Source organism: Nannospalax galili, unplaced genomic scaffold (genome assembly GCF_000622305.1).
Source record: "Nannospalax galili isolate Female #2095 unplaced genomic scaffold, S.galili_v1.0 scaffold127, whole genome shotgun sequence".
NCBI classification, from domain to species: Eukaryota; Metazoa; Chordata; class Mammalia; order Rodentia; family Spalacidae; genus Nannospalax; species Nannospalax galili.
In genome coordinates, this window is record NW_008360326.1 from 4,759,546 (window position 1) to 4,775,169 (window position 15,624).

General features: G+C 46.0%; 2 protein-coding genes across 9 annotated transcripts in view; one reads left to right on the forward strand and one right to left on the reverse strand.

The window, feature by feature from the left end:
* Window positions 1–359: 359 nt before the first annotated feature.
* Rnf25 (ring finger protein 25) lies at window positions 360–7,692 on the reverse strand. 4 transcript variants are annotated; one of them, XM_017796295.2, is made up of 11 exons: window positions 7,626–7,678; window positions 7,080–7,202; window positions 5,292–5,366; window positions 4,965–5,067; window positions 4,808–4,875; window positions 4,645–4,714; window positions 2,728–2,799; window positions 2,494–2,631; window positions 2,078–2,170; window positions 1,159–1,293; window positions 360–1,001 (listed from the first exon to the last, which is right to left on the reverse strand). In XM_017796295.2, exons 3-11 carry the CDS (start codon window positions 5,306–5,308, stop codon window positions 423–425), a joined length of 1,275 nt encoding a protein of 424 aa, XP_017651784.1. In that variant the 5' UTR covers window positions 5,309–5,366; window positions 7,080–7,202; window positions 7,626–7,678; the 3' UTR covers window positions 360–422. The 4 variants fall into 4 exon arrangements, with proteins under 4 accessions (XP_017651784.1, XP_008823948.1, XP_008823949.1 ...); XM_008825726.2 differs by lacking the exon at window positions 7,080–7,202 and having other exon boundaries at window positions 7,626–7,692; XM_008825727.3 differs by lacking the exon at window positions 7,080–7,202 and having other exon boundaries at window positions 2,078–2,167; window positions 7,626–7,691.
* An 83-nt stretch (window positions 7,693–7,775) lies between these two features.
* The window catches only part of Stk36 (serine/threonine kinase 36), a 39,997-nt gene continuing 32,148 nt past the window's right edge, over window positions 7,776–15,624 (forward strand). For 3 of the 5 annotated variants that reach the window (XM_017796296.2, XM_029560020.1, XM_008825730.3), the window contains exons 1-6: window positions 7,776–7,913; window positions 8,329–8,501; window positions 9,182–9,322; window positions 9,434–9,511; window positions 12,455–12,585; window positions 14,167–14,416. In XM_017796296.2, the coding sequence (XP_017651785.1) occupies window positions 8,418–8,501; window positions 9,182–9,322; window positions 9,434–9,511; window positions 12,455–12,585; window positions 14,167–14,416 (684 nt within the window). In that variant the 5' untranslated portion in view covers window positions 7,776–7,913; window positions 8,329–8,417. Of the gene's footprint in view, window positions 7,914–8,328; window positions 8,502–9,181; window positions 9,323–9,433; window positions 9,512–12,454; window positions 12,586–14,128; window positions 14,417–15,624 lie in introns of those variants that run through there. The other 2 variants (XM_029560021.1, XM_029560022.1) reach the window with 2 other exon arrangements.

Below are 15,624 nucleotides of genomic sequence, written 5' to 3' on the forward strand. Positions count from 1 at the left end.
AAGATCAGGAGTTCAAGGTCATACTCTCAGCTACATAGAGTTTGAGATCAGCCTGGGCTAGATAAGACCTAGTCTCAAAACAAAAAAACCCAACCAACCAATAAACAAAGCATGCATGTAAATAATGGATATTTACAGTGAGTTATATGTTATGATGTTTCCTAAGGATTCTGCCCCAATGTTAACCTCCCTAAAAACTGATCATGCTAGCAGAAGTCAGACTCTTTCTACCCTGATCTCTTTGGAAAACAGACTTAGCACAAAGGTGGGGGCCTCTTGCCATACCCAAACCATGTAGTAATTTAGAAAGAGCCATATATACCTCACAAGCTAGGTGCTACTGAGCAAAGGAAGCCAAACAAGGTTAAATCTCTTTATTGACTCCCTCATTCCCCCAATTCCCTGTCCCCCACACAGTACTGCTAGGAGCCTTCCTCAGATTCCAGGCCCAGGGTCTCCCTGCGAGTACCAGGCCTATATGCTCCCCGGCCCCGAGGTAGGTGGGGGTAGGAAGAACCTGGTGTATGGCCTTTGGAGCGTTCCCACCGAGCACAGTCCCGAGTCCTGCGGGATGGGGGGCCCTGCCAGCCACCAGACCCCTTCTCTTGGGGAAGACCTTCAAGCCCTTGGTTATGGGGTTCTGGCTTTAAGTCCACAGGCGCCTTGAGAGGCTTCTCAGGAGGTGGCAGTTCTTGGGTATCACTGGTACCTTTTGGGGCATAGCACTCCCCTCCTTTCAGATGCCTCTGGTCAGACTGTCGCCAGGAGCCCCGACCAGACCGTGGAGGATCTAACATGGATTTCTGGGTCTCACCCAACCTCTGTTGATTTAGCCCAACTCCTGGAATCTTCTCATGCACATACTGGGTGGCCACAGGTAGAGGAGTTGGCAGAGTTGATTGGGCAGCTGGTGAAGTGGACTGTTCTGCAGCAAGGGGATTGGGTGGCTGGTGTCCTCTAGAGACATCTATAACTGATTCAGGTTCCAGAGGGGCAGGAGGCTGGAGAGAAAAGAGGAACTGCATCAAGGAAGACCCCTCTCCACTATCAGCCAGCTTTAACCAGTCTCAATCTGTAATCTCCCTGGGCAGAACAAAGTATACCCTAGGGCCATAGGAAGGCTGGAGGCATTGAAGGCCAAGAGGACCCTTTCCTCACCTGCTGGAGGCTGATGAAGTACCGGTTCCGCTCAGCCTCAATGTCAATGATGCCGCCCCTCTCCTGCTGCCTCTGATAGAGCCGCTTGAGCTCTTCCTGCTGGTGCAAGCTCTCTGCACTGGGTTGATACAGCTCCTTGGAGGAAAGGAAGCAGAATGGTAGGGAGAAAAAACATGAGAAGGCAGAAGACTTGAATCCCTATTCTTCAAGGATTGTTCATACAAGGTTGAGCCACACAAGGTTCTTGTGTTTTTTGTTTGGTTGGTTAATTGGTTGTTTGGTTTTTTAGATAGGGTTTCATATAGCCCAGGTTGGCTTTGAACTTACCATGTGCCCAAGCATGACCCTGATTTCTCATCCTCCTGGCTCTATTTCCCAAGTGCTGGGATTACGTTTCCACCACAGCACTGGCTTTTTTTAGTTTTGGTTTTTGTTAATATTTTATGTGTATGAATGTATTGTGTCCATGTATATAAGTATACCGGTGTCATGCAATGCCCACAGAGGTCAAAGGAGGGCTTTGGATCCCCTGAAACTGGAGTTATGGATGGTTGTTAGCCACCATGTGGGTGCTGGGAATCGAGCCCAGGTCCTTTGCAAGGAGCAGTGCTCTTAACCACTGAGCCTTCTCTTTAGCCCCAACACAGGGTTTTTCAATGCAGTGCTGGCAGTCAATCCCAGGGCTTCATGCATGCTAGGCAAACATGCTACCAACTCAGCCTTGTTCTCAATATGAGTTCTTGGTTTTGCCCCTCAGAGTTGGGTTCCTGAAACTTTAGGCTCCTGGTGGGGGCTGTGGCTTTGCAGAGTAATCCTAAATAAGTCAAACCCAGCTCCAGAGAACTCAGTAAAGACAAGACGCCATTTCTCTCCTTGGAGAAAACAATGGTCCTGGCTCAGACCAGAGGAAGCCCCTTACCATGGGTTGTTGGGGTTCAGGGGCTGCTTTCAGCGAGGCAAGATCATACACAAGGGGTTCCCTGCACACAGGACACTGCACACCGACTGCCTTCTAAAACAAAAGGAGAAATCACATCCTACTCCCTCTCAGCCAGCCATCTTTGGAGGGCTGGGATTGAAGGGTACAGGCATTAGCTGCTCAGCAATGAGGTGGTACAAAGGAGGGAGGGACTGCCCAAGGAGAGGTCTGGGGGCATCCTGAAGCTGCATGCAATGTCAGTGTACATAAGGAATCCCTTCTTTCTGGGCAAGGGTGAGATTAACCTCAAAGGTATCTGTAACTAAAAAGATGAAAAGCTACTGGAGTAGATGGATGGAAATGGATGTCAAAGTCTAAGGGTGTCAGGTAAGAGAGCAGGGGCTGGAGATGTCTACCTGTTTAATAACAGCATGCTGTCGCTCCTGTTCCTGTCCTTGTGTCTTCAGCTCTTGCTCCATGTGCTGGATGTACCGTGCAAGGCAGTGGCAGTGGAAGTAGTGGTAACAGGGTGTTTTGGTAAAAGCCTCCTTTTCCTGTAGGGGACAGATGTGGAATCCTGTATCAGTGCCCACTCACTAGCCCTCATCTGCCTACCCAAGCATATCCCAGGTCCCAAATGAAAAACCCACCTGAAAACCATAGAGGCAGATGACACATTGGCCATGGGGGATGTTGTTGTCTGTGAGAATTTCCTTTCCTTTCTGAGAGGAGAAAAGATGCTGCTCAAACATGGAGGCAGGGATTGCGAGCACAGCCTGTGTGTCTTCCTCCAGGAGTGACTAGACATGATGCCCAACCACACCAGCTTATTACTTTCTGCTTACCCGTCCTATCGTGATAATGTTCTATTTGCAAGCAATCTTCCACATTCCTGTCCTTCCCTCCCAAATTTGACCTTCCTGTCTTCAAAATTCAAGTCAATTCTTTTTCCTGTACTAAATCACTTTTAATACATCTTGAAGATAAAAATAATATACCTTGGAGAGAATTATTTGGTTAAAACTTAACTTCACCAAGGCATGGAAGATTCAATCCCAGCACTCAGGAAGCTGAGGTAGGAGATTGCTTTGAGTTCAAGGCCAGCCTGGGCCTATACAGTGAGACTCTGTTTCAAAAGTGCAAAAGAGCAAACAAACAAACAAAAAACACCTCATTTTCATTTTCTGGGAGGCCTCTTTCTGTCTGAGCTAGAGGTCTTTCTTTGTTGTTCAGGCTAGCCCAAGTTCCTGGGCTCGAGTGATTCTTTAGCTTCAGATTTCCACATGGCTAGGACTGTTGGCACATGCTACTGTGCTGGATTTGAGAGGTCTTTTTTTTTTTTGTCTTTTTGAAGCAGGGTCTCCCTGTAAGCCCCAGCTGTCCTGGAACTCACTATGTAGACCAGGCTGGCCTTGAACTCACAGAGATCCACCTGCCTCTTCCTCCCAAGTGCTGGGACTACAGGCGTGCGCCACCACGCCCAGCTGAGAGGTCTTTCTTAATAGTCCTCAGGTATAATTCTTCCATGGGGCACTGAATTTGTTCTGGGGTTGGCTTTCAAAAAGAAAGACAAGACACAGGCAACCCAAATGATCAGAAATCAAAAGGCATCAGGTTGACGGTATATGAAATACGCATTAGCATTAGCTAATATTCTGCAATTCCAGCAGCCAAAGCTGCACTGGGGTCTGACCTAGACTGCTACAGTGGTCTAAACAACCACTCACCAACTCTTGGCCACCCACCTTCACTGTATTTTGAACATTTTTCTTAAAAAAAAAAAAAACAAACCCCAGGGCTGAGTGTGGTGGCACATGCCTTTAGTCCCAGTACTAAAGGAGGCAGAGGCAGGTAGAGCTCTGTGAGTTCAAGGATAGCCTGGTTTACATAGTGAGTTCCAGGCCAGCTGGGGCTATAGGGATACAGGAAGACTCTACCTCAAAAAGACCAAAAAAAAAAAAAAAAAAATTCCCAAGTAGAGGAAAACAAGATTGACCTTTTGTGTTTTTAATCTCAACAACAAAAGTTATCTGTATTTTAACTTGTTACTCTATGCATCACTTCATGTGAGTTATTTCCTTAACAAGATGGAGAGATGGCTCAGCAGTTAAGAGCACTGACTGCTCTTCCAGAGAACCCAGTTTTGATTCCCAGCACCCACATGGCGGCTAAGAACTGTCCTTAACTTCAGTTTCATAGGGGAATGTGACGTCCTCTTCTGACCTCTGTGTACAACAGGGGTACACTTACACACATGTAGGCAATACACTCATAAAATTAAAATAATAAATATTTTTTTTTTTTAAAATAAAGAACAAAGCCACAACAAAGTAAAAGAAGGAAAGTACTTTTCTATCAAGATGCTGGAAGAGGCAACTTGAAGAAACTCCTGAACTATTTTTTGGGAGGTTTATTTTTTGAAATGTTGGCATAAATATTATAAATTATGGTCTTACCGAAACAAGGACTAAATAAAATGACTACAGATATATTTTTAAGATTCACTTGAGAAAAAAGACTGCTCTGGCTTGAAAGGAAAGACATTTTCCCAGGCCAGCACACCTTACCTCAATGAGTTCATAGAGCATGGCTGTGCCTAGCCTCTCCTTGGCCACATGGCTCAGTGCCTGTGAGATCCTGGAAGGGAATGAAGTCAGTATTAAGACAGTGCCTTTCCTCAGCAGTCAGAACTGAATTCCAAGTTTCCTTGCTCTTAGTAGCCCAACTTACTTGTGGATCTGCTCATCTGAAAGTCCTCGGGGGTTACGGATAGAGATCTGTGGCACTTCGTGGGGATACTAGTACAAGAAAGCAGAAAATTATCATCAAAGTGACCCACCCCAGGGACTCTCCCTTTCCTCCCTTTCCTATGAAGTAAGAGCCTTACCTGCACTGGGACCTGAAGCACCAGAGTAAAGCAGACGAACTGCGAATCTTGGTCCTCTGCAGTGGCAGGATGCAGAGTGATAAAGATCTCCCATGGTGAAGATCTGCAGGTGGATGAAGTGGAGACCCAGGATGTGACTGGGCAGGGGCTTGAAAGCTAGGGAGGAGGGGGTGAGATAGTAAAAGCAGGCAAAGAATGGGGGGGGCGTTAAAAGAGTAGCTTTTGTTTATAGGACAGACATTATCTCTGAGTCAAGGCTCACAGTATCCTAAGACCAGATTCTGCACAGAATTATTGACTCCTGCCCACCCCTGGTTGAGTACATACCTGCCATTTCCTTTCATCACCTGTAGTTCATCCAGATAGATAGACTCTAATACTTCAACTTCTGAGGGAAGGACCCTAGAGAGTCAGGGGGAGACTGAGTCACCACTATAGCTCTCCTTGAAGAAGCCTGCTAAGGCTGATGACAGCCGAATTAAAAAAATATATTCTCTTGCCAAATTATCCTTTAAAATAAGTATTTCCTTAAGTTGTCAAGGCTGATGAAAGCCAAATTAAAAAAATATATTCTCTTGCCAAATTATTCTTTAAAATAAGTATTTCCTTAAGTTGTCAATGGGTAAGGTAGGAAGCATAGGAATCAGGATTTTAGAGATCACATCTCCCAACCTGAGCAAATAGATTCCTAGAGAGATGAAATGACTGGCCAAGGCTTGACTCAGGCAGAATTGACCAGAGTGGGCCTGACAACTCTATTCAAAATTTATTCTACAGCTGATTATCCTTTAATGGCCATCTCTTTTACCTAAATATATGGCATCCATCCATTACTAACAAGGTTACCAATACTACTACTGCCTTTTTCTATACTATTTTTCAGCACAGGTCCCTGGACCCTGGCTACTGCCAGCATATACTGTCAACACCAGTCACTCTTAAGCCTCCTCAAAGGGCATACCAACATGAACAAGTCTAGATGGTATAAAGGCTATACTACAATAAAAGAGCTATAGGTCTTCAAGTTAAGCATAAATAGAAACTACTTACCAGCTATGTGGTCTAGACACTCAACTTATTTTTGTAAGCCTGAGTTACACATTTTGTCACATATAGATAATACAACATACTCATTAGGATTATTGTGAGAATTAAAATAGATATATAAAGTGCTTAAAAGTGTCTCAGCCATAGTAGCTAATCTAAGTTTTATGCCTCCCTCCCCATTTGTATATAGCCTTCTCATTTAAAAGGTAAAGGGGGAATCTGAGTCCTCTGGGTATGTTCATGACCCTGGATGTCTACTTGACCCAGATCAGCCTGTCCAGGATAGGATCCATGGTCCTGATATAAATCAGAGGGCACACATTAAAACATAGAAACAGCAACTGTAATACACTGAAGATGAGTGACTGAGTCCACAACCCTATCCAGGTGATACATGGAAAGATGCATCTTTGTTTTCTTAGTTTCCTTTCCATCTAGAGGGAGCATGCCCTAGCATGACCTTTATCAGTGGTTCTTTTATTATTACCATTGTTTTTAAGCTTTAGGCAGAAACCTTAAAATATGAAGCTTTATATCTCACAAATAACAAGAACTTGTAGTTGACCCAGACTAATACAATCACTGCTACTCTCTCCTGGCTCGAGTCCCTTCATAAACGTAGAAGTTCCTTCTAACAGTGAAAATACTAGTCTAAATGGTTTTAGAAAGGAAACCAGACTTGGCTCCTTGAACCAATGTTAACACTGAGGTGTAGTGTCAGTCAAGAGGTCCTTCAGTACTCTGCCCACCTTAGCTGTGACTTGAATCTTGGATGTGAGAGACAAACTGGGATAGTGACAAGGGGGTGACAGAAGGGTGTGTGGATAGTGGTGTCCTAATACTAAGACCTCAAGTCAGACAGACCTCCTTCCAGGCTGATATAGTCTCTTGTCCTATACTTCAGTGTTGAATGAAAAGTAGGCTTGTGTGTATTACCATCCATGGTGATGCTCTCCAACTACACTGTGAGGTAATGCCACTCCCACTTTTTTACAGCTGATAATGACTCACAGAAGCTAGGTGGTCTGGTCAGCATCACCCAGCTAATAAAATATGCAGTGAACACACCTTCATCCTATGTCCAAATCCCAAAGTCCTTCAAGGCTCAGGTCTCCTGTTAAGAATGCTTGAGGGGGCTAGGAGGGCTCTGTGTGGAGCCTAAGGCTGTTCTGACAATAGTTCTTATTAGTGCTGTCGGGGAGAGGGAAGAGTGAGGAAAGCTGAAGCGGAAATGGTTTGATCCAAGGGGCAAAAGGGACGCGAGCTGGAGGACATCCGTTGCGAAAGGCAGAAGGTGTGATGATGAGCAGGCATCCTCTAGGCCCCAGAGAAAAATCACAGCAGGGGGAAGGGAGAAGGGTAGGACAGGAGGACAGGGCCTTGGAGCCGATGAGGCGTGGCCCAGACTAGCCAGGCAGGCGCAGACCCAGTCCCCTCCTAGCAGCGTCCCTCCACCCTCCGTGCCAGAAGCTCTCCTAGAAGGGATGTCAGGGTCCCTGCCACCCCTCATCCCTCGCTCCACCCCACAAGCCCGCTGTTCGTCTGATCTGCGGCTGCTGCAAGTTCCCGGCGCCACATCCAGGCGGCCGACCAAAACCCATGACCCAAAGTTACCAGTCCTCCTCCCCGGCAGCTGCCGACTCAGACACCGCCATGTCTTCTCCCGCCCAGAGCCGGAACCGGAAATACCTTTTGGGAAGTCAGAGGCGAAAACTAGGGCGGGGCGGGAGACTGGGAAGCTTGAGCCGTTTCTAAGCAACCGAGGCTTCTGGGTCCTTTGTGGGGCCTGATAGCCAAGCGACGGAAGTGCCCTAGAAAGTGCCAATGGGCGGTTCGCGTCCGGCCCACTCCTCTGAGAACTTTGTCCTCTAAACTTCTGACCAGTTCTAAGGAGTAAAAGTGGTAAGAATGGGACATAAAGAGAACAGCAAGAGGAGTGGAGAAAAGTAATGCCGGCGGCAGGAAGGGTCCGGGCTGCAGTTAAGAGCGGGTAGCCCCTCCGGCCTGGGGAGCTCGAAGCTCCTCGGCTGGGAGTCAGAGGAGGACCCTGGCCAGCCGAAGTCAGGATTGGGAGTTCCGAGCGGCGGTGCTGGGGATGCAGGAACTTAGGAGACAATAGAAGAAGCCGGCCCAGGTGCACCTTGCTGGTGAAGAAGGAGAAAGGAGCCCCTAGGCATCCGGCTGGGGTGGGGACTCCTAGATCAGTGATCAAGATAACATCTTTCCATCCACTTCACCCTGCCCTGAATTTGAGGTCTGATTGTTGTGAAAAAGAGGAAGAGGCAAAGGTGACAAGGTTTATTTTTCTGCGTGTCAGGCTTTCCAGATGTGTGGAACTGTTCTTGGATCTACAGCTCTTCGCCACCGCCTACCGTCTTCCTACTGAGAGACCCTGAAACCTTTGCCATGGAAAAGTACCACGTCTTGGAGATGATTGGAGAAGGCTCTTTTGGGAGAGTGTATAAGGGCCGAAAGAAATACAGTGCTCAGGTGGTGAACAAAGATATCTTTTGAGTGGGATTTGGTGTCCACTACAGTAGAAACTGGGGACCAAAGAGGGATGCATTTAGACCGGCGTGTATTCCTAGTCCCTGGCTCCAGCATACTTTTTAGAGCATATGAACTCTGAAATTTGATTACCTGGATTCAGATCCCAGTTGCACTACTGTCCTCCCTTAGAACTGTAGACAAACTACATAAGCTCCCCATACCTCAATTTCCTCAACTGTAGAATGAGGGATGATTGATCGAATCTGAGGATTAAATGTTTCACACTAAATCAGCAAAATACCTGATACCTACTGAACAACAAAAATCATCACTATCATACTATGTAAGAAAAGACAAACCACTTGAAATCTATTCTTCCCTCTTCATTTTTCCTTCTCTTTTCTCTAAATCATGAGTCCTTTGGTTAGCTCAGAAAATATTTCGCAGAGCCCATAAAAGGGATCCGTTTGGCAGAGGCTTTTTCCTCTTGGTGAGAAGTGGGCAAAGCCAGGGCAAGTCTAAAGTACTATGGGGGAAAGTAGACGTGGGAGGTTAGCACATATACTAAGAGTTGTTCAAGCAATATAAAGTCTTTGAGTTGAGCTATGAGGTAAATGTTGGAATCCTCACACTTTTCAGTGGTGTGGTTAGGCCTTGACTCTTCACTTTACCACTGGCAGGTGGTGGCCCTGAAGTTCATACCAAAACTGGGGCGCTCAGAGAAGGAGCTGAGGAATTTGCAACGAGAGATTGAAATCATGCGGGGTCTGTGGCATCCCAACATTGTGCATATGCTCGACAGCTTTGAGACTGACAAAGAGGTGTGTGTTTGATGGTATTGTATTACCTCTGCCCAAGCTCAGGGGCCCTAGGCATTTCCCAATCACAGAGTGCATGACTGTTCCATCAGTGTCGCTGCCTTCTCCCTGCAGGTAGTGGTGGTGACAGACTATGCCGAGGGAGAGCTCTTTCAGATTCTGGAAGATGATGGAAAACTTCCCGAAGATCAGGTATGTTTCCTGGTTTAAATGATCCCATACCCCTGATCACTCTCTAAGTGAAGAGCTACAGGGTAAGCTGAGGGCATCAAGAGTTCATTTGAGTGTGTGTATGGGTATGTGTGAGTGCCTGTCTGTGTATGTGTCCACGTATGTGTGTAGGTACGTGTGCCTGTGTATGCGTGTGTGTAGAGGCCCGAGATTGGTATAGTCTTCCTCAATTGCTTTCCAGCGGCTTTTTTTTTTGGGGGGGGGTTTGAGACAGGGTCTCCCTATAGCCCCAGCTATCCTGGAACTCACTATGTAGACCAGGCTGGCCTTGAACTCACAGGGATCCGCCTGCCTCTGCCTCCTGAGTGCTGGGATTAAAGGCGTGTGCCACTATGCCCGGCTTGCTTTCCAGCTTTTAAAAAATTTTTATTATTTTTATTTTATGAATGTATTGCCTGCATGTGTGTAAGTGCACCCACATTGTGTAATGCCCAAGGAGGTTAGAAGGGGTGTCGGATTCCCTTGGAACTGGAGTTAGAGATGGTTGTTAGCCATTATGTGGGTGCTGAGAATAGAACAGCCAGTGCTCTTAACCGCTGAGCCATCGCTCCAGCCCTCTAACTTATTTTTTGAGACTGAATCTCACAGAGCCAGTAGGTTACTGGTTAACTGAACTGGCTGACCAGCAAGCTCTAAGAATCTGCCTATCTTTACCCCTTACCCTACCCCCAAACACTAGGGCTGCAGGTATGTGACACTATGCCTGGCTTTTAACATGGGTTCTGAGAATCTGAACTCAGATCCTCATACTTATGCAGTGGTCACTTTACTGACAGTCATTGCCTCAGGACCAAGGGTTCATTTGGAGGGGGGCTATAATTTATTTGTATTTTATGTATATGAATGTTTTGCCTACATGTATGTAAGTGTACCTGTGTTGTGTGTTGTCCATGGAGGCCAGAAGAGGGTGTTGGATCCTCTGGAACTGGAGTTCAGGACTATTGTTAGAGGCCATGTGGGTGCTTGAAACCAAACCCAGGTCCTGTGGATGAACAGCCAGTGCTCTTAACCACTGAGCCATCTCCAGCTCCACATATTTGAAGAGTGCTGTTCTAGTTTTTGTTTCTCCATTGCTGTGACAGAATACTCTGACCAATACCAACTTGGGGAGGAAGGGGTTTATTTGGCTTACATCTCCTGGCTCACAATTCATCAGTGACCCCAAGGTAGGAACTCAGGGCAGGAGCTGGAGCACAGGCCATAGAGGAATGCTGCTTACTGGCTTGTTGCCCTGGCCCCTGCTCAACCTTCCTTCTTATACAATACAGAACCACCTGCCCAGGAGTGGCACCATCCATGGTGGGCTGGGCCCTCCCACATCACTCAACTCAAGAAAATGCCCCACATTCATGGCCACAAGCCAGTCCAATGGAGGCAGTCCCCAGTTGAGGCTCCCTCAACCCAGGTGTGTCAAGTTGACAACTAAAGCTCTCCAGCACAAGTCCCGAGAAGAATACAAGATTCTAGGTGTATCCAGAGGCAGTGTGGTGTGAGAGTAAAGTATGTGAACACTGGAGCCACAACATCTGAGTACAAATCTTGGCTCTGCCCCTCAGTAGCTGGGTCCCCATGGACCAATCCATCTCTTTGTGTTTAGGGCCTTCACTGGTAAAATGGATATATTAATAATATTGGGGCTGGAGAGATGGCTCAGCGGTTAAGAACACTGGTTGTTCTTGCAGAAGACCCGGGTTCGAATCCCAGCACCCACATGGCAGCTAACTGTCCGTAACTCCAGTCCCAGGGGATCTGACAGCTTCTTCTGTCCTCAGCGGGCATTGTACAACACGGGTGCACTTCCCTACATGCAGGCAATACACGCATACACATGAAAAATAAAAATAGTAAATAAAAATGAAAAAAAAATCTACCTCATAATTCTATTGTGAGAATTAAGGAATTAACACATCAAGGTGTTTAAACAGCTATTACTAGTGTTGTGAATATTGGTCATTGTTATTAAGTACATTTAAGGAAACAAGGGCCAGTATGGTGGTGCTAGAGAAGACAATAAGAGAATAAGCGCTGTGGTTGAACGGGAATCACCATTAGAAAAGAGCAGTGACATTTGGTTGAGTAGTGTCTAGCCACATTCATTCTAGGGATTTCTCTCTTCTTAACCTTCCATCCCAAAAATCCTACCACAGAACTTTCTCCTCTGTGCATTCATCACTACTTGTAAATAATCACCTTAGGCTGGCATGCAGCTCAATTGGTAGAGTGCTTGCCTAGCATGCAAAAAGCCTTAGGTTTGATTCCCAGTATCACATAAACTGAATTTGGCGACCCATGCCTGTAATTCCAGCACTGGTGAGGTAGAGGCAGGAGGATAGAAGGATCAAAAGTTCAAGGTCATCCTCAGCTACTTAGCAAGTTGGAAGCCAGCCTGGAATATATAAGACTATCCAAACAAACAAACAGACAAAAAAGTAATTGTCTTATTTTTTTTGTCTGTCTTCAGTGACTACCTCTCTTGAGAAAAGGGATTTTGCCTTATTTAAAACAAATAATATGTACAAAATCTTTCCTGTGCACCAGACATGGTTCTGAACATTAATTTATATGTTTTCACTGCTTTAGTCCATAAATAACCCTATAAGGTAGGTGGTATATTATCTTCACCTTATAGATGAGGAGGCTGAGAGAGGCACACCAAAATACAATCTGTTCATGGTCATAGCTACAGCTAGTAAGTTAGATTCAATAGATTTTCCTTGAATAAATGAATAATAAGTAAAAGAATGAATTAACAAAGGGAATGAGAATCAGGGAAGGTACAATGTGAGGTTCTGGAAGGGAGGGAAGAACAAGATCCAATTAGCCTCAGTACTAAGAAGTCTTCAGCTTGTCAGCGGTCTCCTCCTCTGACCTTTTCTTTCTTCTCCCTGTCTGCCTGACCCCTAGGTTCAGACCATTGCTGCCCAGTTGGTATCAGCCTTGTACTATCTGCATTCCCACCGAATCTTACACCGAGACATGAAGCCCCAGAACATTCTTCTTGCCAAGGGTGGTGGCATCAAACTCTGTGACTTTGGGTAGGTTTTTGAGCTTCCATCTGTGCTGTTGCACAAACATGGGCCTTGTGTTAGAACTAGAGCTGGAGTTTGGGCCTCTGGCCTGGGTCTTTGGAACTAATCAAAGGTGCTCTGTCTGCTTTATTTCAGGTTATCTCGTACACAAACAGGTAGCAAGTGACCAGATTTGATTTTCATATATATATTTCATATATATACACACACATATATATATACATATATATGTATATGTGTGTGTATATATACATATTGGTCTTTCTTTTTGAGATAAGGTCTCCCTGTAGCCCCAGCTGGCCTGGAACTCTGTGTAGACCAGGCTGGCCTTGAACTCACAGAGATCCACCTACCTCTGCCTCCCAAGTACTGGAATTAAAGGCATGTGCCACTACACTTGGCTCTTTTTTTATATTTTTATTATATTTATTTTGCTTGTGGGGATGTGGACACACATATGCCATAGCACATATATGGAGGTCAGAGGATAACTTGCAGGTGTCACTTCTCTTCTTCTATCTGTGGGTCCTGGAGATCAAACTCACGTCCTCAGGCGTGGTTGCAGGTGCCTTCGCCACTGAGCCATCTCATTGGCTTCTGCTCCTAGATTTAATTTTCTAGTTGTAAGTAGGTCTAAAATATCTTTTTCCTTTCCATTTTTAAAAAAGGTTTTATTTAACTGGGCATGGTGGCATACACCTTCAATCTCAGCACTTGAGAGGCAGAGACAGGCAGATCTCTGGGAGATTGAGGCCATCCTAGTCTACATACCAAGTTCTTGCCCAGCTGGGGCTACAGGGAGATCCTTTCTCAAAAAACAAACAAAGAGGGGGGCTGGAGAGATGGCTCCGTGGTTAAGAGCACTAGCTGCTCTTGCAGAGGACACAGGTTCAATTCCTAGCACCCACGTGGCAGCTAACAACCGTCTGTATTGTAATTCCAGTTTCAGAGGATCCAACACCCTCTTCTCGCCGCTGTGGGCATTGCACGATACAGGTGCACTCACTCACATACATCCAGACAATACACTCATACACATAAAATAAAAATAAATAAATTAAATGGCTCAGCGGTTAAGAGTGCTGACTGCTCTTGCAGAGGACCTGGGTTTGATTCCCAGCACCCACATGGCAGCTATGAACCGTCCTTAACTCCAGTTCCAGGGGAATCCGAAATCCTCTTCTGACCTCTGCTGCATTGCACGACACAGGTACACTCACATACATGCAGGCAATACACTCATACACATAAAATAAAAATAATTTTAAAAATTTTTAAAAAATGAAACAAAAAAATCTTATTTATGAGTATTTTTCTTGCATGTATGTAAGTACACCGTGTGTGTGTGTGTGTGTGTGTGTGTGTGTGTGTGTGTATGTGTGTGTGTGTGTATGTGTGTATACAATACCCACAGAAGCCAGAAGAGAGCATCACATGTCCAGGAACTGGAGTTACAGACTGTTGTTAGCTGCCATGTAGGTTCTGGGAACCAAACTTGGGTCCTCTTCAAGAGCAGTAAGTGCTCTTAATCACTTAGCTGTCTCTCCAGCCGCTTCCTTTCCATTTCTATCCCATCACCTGCTGTAGATTTGCCCGGGCTATGAGCACCAACACCATGGTGCTGACATCTATCAAAGGCACACCACTCTATATGTCTCCAGAGCTGGTGGAGGAGCGACCGTATGACCACACAGCAGACCTCTGGTCAGTTGGCTGCATCCTGTATGAGCTGGCTGTAGGCACCCCTCCCTTCTACACCACAAGCATCTTTCAACTAGTCAGCCTTATTCTCAAAGACCCTGTGCGCTGGCCCTCCACCATCAGTCCCTGCTTCAAGGTAATGAGAGTTAAAGGGGGATTACTTTTATACGAGAAAGCTGTCTTCTTCTACTTCTGCTCTGTTTTCCAAAATCCTTTTCCAGGGTTGGCATAGGACTCTGCAGGAGCTGGGGCAAGCAGCCTCACTTTTCTACTGCAGGAACATTGTCCCAGGAGTGTATTCTAAGGTCTTAAGAATGATAGCTCCTGGCTGGGCATGGTGGTGCATGCCCGTAGTCCCAGCACTTGGGAGGCAGAGACAGGCAGATCTCAATGAGTGCAAGGCCAGCCTGGTCTACATAGTGAGTTCCAAGCCAGCTGGGAATACAGGGAGACCCTGTTTCAAAAAGACAAAAAGAAAAAAAAGAATGGTAGCTTCTGGTAGCTAGAGAGATGGCTCGGTGGTTAAGAGCACTTGCTCCTCTTCCAGAGGACCCGGGTTCAGCACCCACATGGAAGCTAACAACCTTCCATAGCTCCAGTTCCAGGGGGTCCAATGCCTTTTTCTAACCTCTTCAGGCATTGCACAGCATGGGTGCACTTACAAACATGCAGGCAATACACTCATACATATAAAATAAAAACAATAAAAATTTTTTTTTTGGTCTTTTTGAGACAGGGTCTCCCTGTAGCCCCAGCTGTCCTGGAACTCACTAGATAGACCAGGCTGGCCTTGAACTCACAGAGATCCACCTGCCTCTGCTTCCCGAGTGCCCAGCCAAAGAATAATTTTTTTAAAAATAGAATGGTAGCTGCTGCAACCCAAGCAGGTAAGCTGTGCCTTACCATATCAGAGAGTAATTTCAAGCCACCAGGAGGAAAGAGATACGGGTCCTTTTACATACCCTCTTGTGATGGCTAATCCTGGGTGTCAACTTGATTTGATCTGAGATTAACTGAAATGAAAGAGATCTTCTTGATTGGATCATCTAAAGCCGGAAGACACACCCTAAATGTGGGTGTTACCTTCTGATGGCAGCCGGTAATGTGGGCGTTACCTTCTGATGGCAGAGGTTATAAAAGACCAAGGCAGAGGAGAATGTGGGGCTTTTTGCAGCTTGCCTTCTCTCTCGCTGGTGAGTTCGTCTTGCTGCTGTAGACTAGCTGATATTTTGGAATTTGTCAGACCTTCAGCACCAGATTGGGACTACTGAGACATCCAGCCTTGTGGACTGAGCGACTACAGATTCTCAGCCTCTCCAGTGTGGTGCAGCCATTAGCCATTGT